Consider the following 6,037-nt stretch of genomic DNA (forward strand, 5'->3'; position numbering starts at 1 on the left):
GGGGGAAGGGGGGAGTGGGTCGCGCCCCCCCCCCGAGGAAGAGGAAGTTCGTCGTCCTCCCCCCCAAGGAAGAGGAAGGTGTGTGTGTCCCCCCAAGGAAGAGGAAGGTCGTCGTCCCCCCCGAGGAAGAGCTCTCGCTGCCCCCACGTCGCCCCAGGGCTGACGCCTGCCTTCTCACGCGCCGGAGAGCTGGCGAGGGAAGATGGAGGAAGGGAAAGCGTATTCACCAGACGGTGAGCTGCCTGGGGCGCGGGGTGTGGGATGGCCTTCTAACATCCTGGTTAATTCTCCAGGAGAGATTAAGCTGTGTGATTTCGGGGTCAGCTCATTGACTCCAAGCCAAACTCTTTTGTGGGAACTCGGTCCTACATGTCTCCTGAGCGGTTGCAGGGCACCCACTACTCAGTCCAGTCCGACGTTTGGAGCATGGGTCTGTCATTAGTGGAGCTGGTACCCAATCCCCCGCCAGACTCCAAGGATCTGGAAGCAATATTTGGCCGTCCTGTGGTGGACGCGGCAGAGGGAGAGTCTCACAGCATCTCGCCACGGGCCAGGCCACCAGGACGCCCCATCAGTGGCCATGGGATGGACAGCCGGCCTGCAATGGCCATCTTTGAACTGCTGGATTATATAATTAATGAGCCACCTCCCAAGCTGCCGAATGGAGTTTTCACACAAGATTTCCAGGAGTTTGTAAATAAATGCTTAATTAAAAATCCAGTAGAACGGGCAGATCTGAAGATGCTGATGAGTCACACCTTCATCAAACGCTCTGAGGTGGAGGAATTGTATTTTTTTATTATTTTTTTTTTAAAAAATACACCTTCATCAAATGCTCCAAAGTAGAGGAGGTGTTTTGTTTTGTTTTGTTTTTTTAAAAAAAAAATTTTCAGGCACTGGAAGGGGCTGCCCAGGGAAGGGGTCGAGTCCCCATCCCTGGAGGTATTTAAAAGCCGGGCAGACGAGGTGCTTAGGGACAGGGTTTAGTGGTGGGATGGCAGGGGTAGGTTAACGGTTGGACTCGATGATCTTAAAGGTCTTTTCCAACCAAAGTGATTCTGTGATTCTGTGGCCAAGTGCAAAGTACGTCCTCCTGTGGGAGCTGAATCCTGAAATACTCAGGGCCAGATGTGACCCCCTGGCTCGCCCAGACATGTCTTGAGTCACTCTCAGCCAATTTGGGGTATGGGGGCTTCAGAGAAGCCACTTTGCCGCTCTGCAGATGGGCTTAGAAGTAAAACTGGGAATTGCAGATCTCTTAGGATTTTGGGGAAAGCTTACTCTGCTTTTCCAGAGCGTAGCTACCTGGTGTGGAGCACCCCAGTGTTTAGGGTCTGCTGGCACTCAGCCTTGCTGATTAAAATTCCCCAAAGCCTCTTCACCAGATGTTTGCCTGTCCCCTGCCCCTTTGAAAAGCTGTTTTAAGTGGTTTCTTTACGTACCTGCACTGGACATAATTTGTTTGGGTCCGCAGTGCAGGCCGCTAATAATCCCAGCCTGGATTTTTGAGCGTGTCGTGTGTTTTCCTCGCAGGGGTGTTTGCTCACCTGGAAATGCTGGAGACGCGGGCTCATCAGGCAGCCATGAAGCAGGAGGAAAGGGAGCAGCAAGAAGAGAAGCTGGCCAGGCTGAAAGCGAGAGTGCAGGAGCTGAGACTCCAGAGGGATGAGCTGCGGGCTAAGGTGGACCTGCAGCAAAAGGGGGTGAGAAGGGGCTCGCTGCAGACATCAGGCAGAGGCTCTGGTGTGCTCATGCTCTCAGGGGGTGGCTTTACCTAGGTGATTCATACAGAGTCAACTATTTTTTTTTTTTTTTAATTTTCTCTTTTTAAGTGACATATAGTCCTGGTGTCCCCTGTTTTCAGTACCACATAGTCCAGAACTGCTAGGTCTGCTTGCTTGGAGGTCATGCAGCCATTTCCAAACTCTTGTTCTCAACTTTTTCTCCCCTCTTCTGCTTCATTTCTCCCCAATTCTGCTTGAAATGCCATCTCGCTTTTCTCAGTGCCGGGTTATTTCTCTGTAGCCTGACTCTGTTTCCCACAGGTGACACGTTTGTGTCAGCGATTTCTGACTCCTCTTCTCTTCCGGCTTTTGTAGCAACTTGGGAAAGAAGGAGTCGCGTTGGATCCGGCGCAGCCCAGTGCTCGGGCTGTTTTGGAGTGGAAGATAAAAAGCGTTAAGGCCATGCTGCAGCTCTTTTACCTCACAGGTAATGTCTCGAGATTTGCGTGTGTTCTGCCAATGGCTGCGTTTCTGGGGTGCTAAATTTTGGAAAACGAGCCTGATGTGAAGTGTAACTTCCCCATTAACGGTGCTGCTGTTGTGCTTGGAGCCTTTAGAGTCTGACGGTGCTGGAAGAGCCATTACCTTGTAATTCCCTGCCTTTCACAGAAGGCCTCTGGGATGTTGCAGGAACTGTTACTTACTGAACTGTGTTGCTTAAGCTAAGGTCTAGATTCCTGAAAACATGTAACTATGAAATCTTTGAGAATCAGGCAGTTAAATATCCAATGGGTCTGGGTCTTCCAAGCAAGCTTGTGAGCTCAGCACTCTCTTTTCATCTGCTCCTGAGCTTTTTAAAAAAAAAAAAACCAAAACATTTAGGTTTCCAATGAGAATCTCCTTTGCTCTGTCTTCTGGATGGTGCAAGGACATGAGTCCTGCTTGATGCAGGCAGGCTGAGCCCCGCTGTGAGCACTCCTGCTCTCCTTGGGGCAATGAAGTGCTGCCTTCCTCCCCCCAGGGCTGCCTGTTCTCCCTGTTGTGCTGGAGCCAGGACCGTGCTTGGAAGTGGCAGCGTAACTCAGTTACCAGGAATTTAAGCAACCGTTCAGCCACTTTAACTCGTTAGAGGTCCCTTGTTAAAAATTTCCTCTGTGTTATGTCCCTAAACTCTTGCAAGTCTTCGATCCTCGGCGGGAGCTCCCCGCGCTAGCACAGTAAGAGGACGCGGCCCCTCTTGCGGTCTGCGTTGCCTTGGGGTGCTGAGTTAAGAGTAGCGCTGAGTAAACCCCCTCTCTGGGCCCAAGGGATCAGCGGGAAGCTGACCAAGCGGGGAGTGTGTTTCTGCATCAGCACGGCTTACGAGGGCACCTACTTGGACTCCTACTACCTGGACCTGCTCACCAAGCCAGAGGTGCAGATTCACCGCCACTCCATCCCCATCTTCATCCCCCTGGAGCAGATTGCCAAGAAGTACTTGCAGACGGACATCAGACGCTTCTTGTCTGTCCTGTCAGACCACCTGAACGCTTACGTGGGGAGGAGGTACCAGGCAGACCAGTTACAGGTACCAGTGGCCACAGCAGTGGTGTTCAACCATCCTTTTCCCTTTGATGTACCAATGTCTGAAGTGCTAGGGGGAATCTGGGCGGAATTCTTTATGTGGAGCGCTCGCAGTTCTGCTTTTTAGAACTTACAGATTATTGTGTGAGTATCAACTGGGTTGCCCATTGCATCGATTGTCGTGTGACCAGACAATATCCAAGTACTCATTTAAAATTTACTGCCAGACTCCAGAGGTGCCTACGCTGAAATAGCTGTGATCTTGTAAAAAGCTGCTGGAGGACATGGCGTAAGGGTGCGCACGAGCACTGGTTTAGTTAAGTCTCTCCCAAGTGAGAATCCCAGCATGGCAAGGGTTGGCAGGGCCCTCGGGAGCTCACCCAGTGCCACCCCCCTGCCCAAGCAGGCTCGCCCAGAGCAGGGGGCACAGGACAGCGTCCAGGCGGGGGTTGAAGATCTCCAGAGAATGATGTACAGTATATAGGCATGGTTTGGAGGGTTGGGGCACTGCGCTCCACAAACTCCCAGCTAATGGGAGCTTCGTGTTTCAGAAGTTGTTCCCCCCCCCCCCCCTCCCCAGGAACACTTTTCACACCAGATAGAAGGAACCTTGCAGAGGAACTCCTTGTGTAACTTGTTGGTCTTCAATTACAACGTGTCAAGTAAAAGCAAGACCTTCCCGTTCAACGTGCGGCTGCTTTACGGCGATCTCTGTTGCAGCCTCCCCACTGAAGTCGTCGTTTCCTGCGCACGTAAGTCGACAGCCGGGGGCGGGGGGGGCAGGTCCAGACCATAGTGTGGGTCTGCAGATGGATGGGGTTTCCTTCTAGTTGAGTTTGGGGACTAAAGGGAGCAAGCTGTCATACTTCTGAGGGAGAAAAGCTTATAGAAGATGTTGTGTGCAGTCAGTGCTAGCGTGCTCTGTGGGAGAGCCTGGCGAGCAAGCGCAGCCGGAGGCTCGGACGCCATCAGTCTCAGTCGTGGTGATGGTTTGTTCCGGTCGACTTCTGGCCTTGGACTTGTTTCCAGTCCTTGAAAACCTGGCACCCAGCCCCGTGATCTTTCCATAGGGTGGGAGTTACTTGTAGGCAAATACGACAGGATCTTTGCAGCACCGGGAATTTCTCTCTCTTGATGCAGTTAGATAAATGACTAATTGAGGCCTGGCATTGGGATGTCTCGCGTCGTGCAGCTGGGCCCTACCTGCCCCTGCTGTGCTATTAGGTGTGTTGGCATGTGCCACAGTGCAACAGCGGAGAGAAGAGAGGCGGGAGCGAGGGTTATGACCCCTTTGAGAGGGCCAGGAACACTGTGAAGTACTCGGAACAAAGATCTAAATACTCTTAACAAAGATCTCTGCCTGAAAACCTTTCCCTGACACCACCAGCTCCCCCTCCTCTGTGTTGGTAACGCTCCCCTGTCCTGGCTGACTGCAACGCTGAGTGTCTTGTGCAGCCCCAGTGCCGGGGCACAGCTTAATTCTGGATCCACACTATTTTCTGGCTGATTATTACAAATCCCAGACTGGGCTTGAGGAATCGTTTGCCCATCTGTCTCCCTGCGTTTCCAGCCACGCTATGGCTGGGCTGCGGAGCACAGGGACCAAGGTGCAGCTAGATGGAGCTCTGCGCAGAGCAGCTGGGACTAACAGTCTCGCTTCTCCACCCTCCGTCACGGTCTCAGGCCTGCTTCTGCGAGCTCCTTGGCTTGCAGTTAGGCTGGAGGCCAACCCTACCCTGGGCTGCATCAGGAGAAGCATGGCCAGCAGGGCGCGGATTCTGCCCCTCTGCTCTGCTCTGGGGAGAGCTCCCCTGGAGCCCTGCGTCCAGCTCGGGAGCCCTCAGCACCAGGAGGACATGGACCTGTTGGAGCGGGGCCAGAGGAGGGCTACTAAAATGCTCCGAGGGCTGGAGCCCCTCTGCTCTGAGGCCAGGCTGGGAGAGTTGGGGGTGTTCAGCCTGGAGAAGAGAAGGCTGCGGGCAGAGCTGAGTGCGGCCGGTCAGGGCTTCAAGGGGGCCCAGAGGAAAGGGGGGGACAAGCTTTTTAGCAGGGCCAGCTGGGGCAGGACAAGGGGGGATGGTTTTAAACTGAAGCAGGGGAGGTTTAGACTGGATCTAAGGAAGAAATTCTTTCCAGTGAGGGTGGTGAAACCCTGGCAGGGGTTGCCCAGAGAGGGGGTGGAGGCCCCATCCCTGGGAACATTCCAGGCCAGGTTGGATGGGGCTGTGAACACCCTGATGTGGTTCAAGGTGTCCCTGCTCCTGCAGGGGGGTTGGGCTGGGTGCGCTCTAGGGGTCCCTTTCCACCCAAAACATTCTGTGATGAGCAGTTGTGTGCTGCATCACCAGTTCCCCCTCTCCGTTCCTTGCAGTAGCCGTCCCTTTATAGGTGAAGTTCTGCCTTTGCTCACAAAATTCAGCATCTTCCGAGGTGAGAGTGCAAGGAGGTGGCAGAGGCTCCCACCTTGCTGTCCTCTCCCTTCAGCAGCGGGTGTTTCTTAAGGCGCTTGCGCTCTCTGCAGCCATCAAATCCCCTGGGGGAGCCGCGGGACGCAAAGGGTTAGGAAGGAGAGAGAAGGGTTCTGAGAAGAAAAACTGTATGGTGAGGGAGAGTGAAAAGCTCTCCGGGGACAAGGGAAGAATGAGAAGTCAATGGGTTTATGCCAGCAATAATGGTTTTCCTTTCCCCACTGCTCCGTCCGCTCCCGTCGGCCAGCGGACGCTCCCGCCGCGCTCCCAGGGGCGGGGGGC

General features: G+C 53.8%; 1 protein-coding gene across 1 annotated transcript in view; it reads left to right on the top strand.

Annotated features, from left to right (window-relative positions):
* The first annotated feature begins 12 nt into the window (after positions 1 to 12).
* The window catches only part of CENPO (centromere protein O), a 6,384-nt gene continuing 359 nt past the window's right edge, over positions 13 to 6,037 (top strand). Inside the window, exons 1-6 of the mRNA XM_009645261.2 lie at positions 13 to 233; positions 1,534 to 1,703; positions 2,100 to 2,211; positions 3,032 to 3,291; positions 3,868 to 4,039; positions 6,003 to 6,028. Of these exons, the coding sequence (XP_009643556.1) occupies positions 203 to 233; positions 1,534 to 1,703; positions 2,100 to 2,211; positions 3,032 to 3,291; positions 3,868 to 4,039; positions 6,003 to 6,028 (771 nt within the window). The 5' untranslated portion in view covers positions 13 to 202. The remainder of the gene's footprint in view (positions 234 to 1,533; positions 1,704 to 2,099; positions 2,212 to 3,031; positions 3,292 to 3,867; positions 4,040 to 6,002; positions 6,029 to 6,037) is intronic.

This window comes from Egretta garzetta, unplaced genomic scaffold, assembly GCF_000687185.1.
Source record: "Egretta garzetta isolate BGI_Z169 unplaced genomic scaffold, ASM68718v1 scaffold218, whole genome shotgun sequence".
NCBI classification, from domain to species: domain Eukaryota; kingdom Metazoa; phylum Chordata; class Aves; order Pelecaniformes; family Ardeidae; genus Egretta; species Egretta garzetta.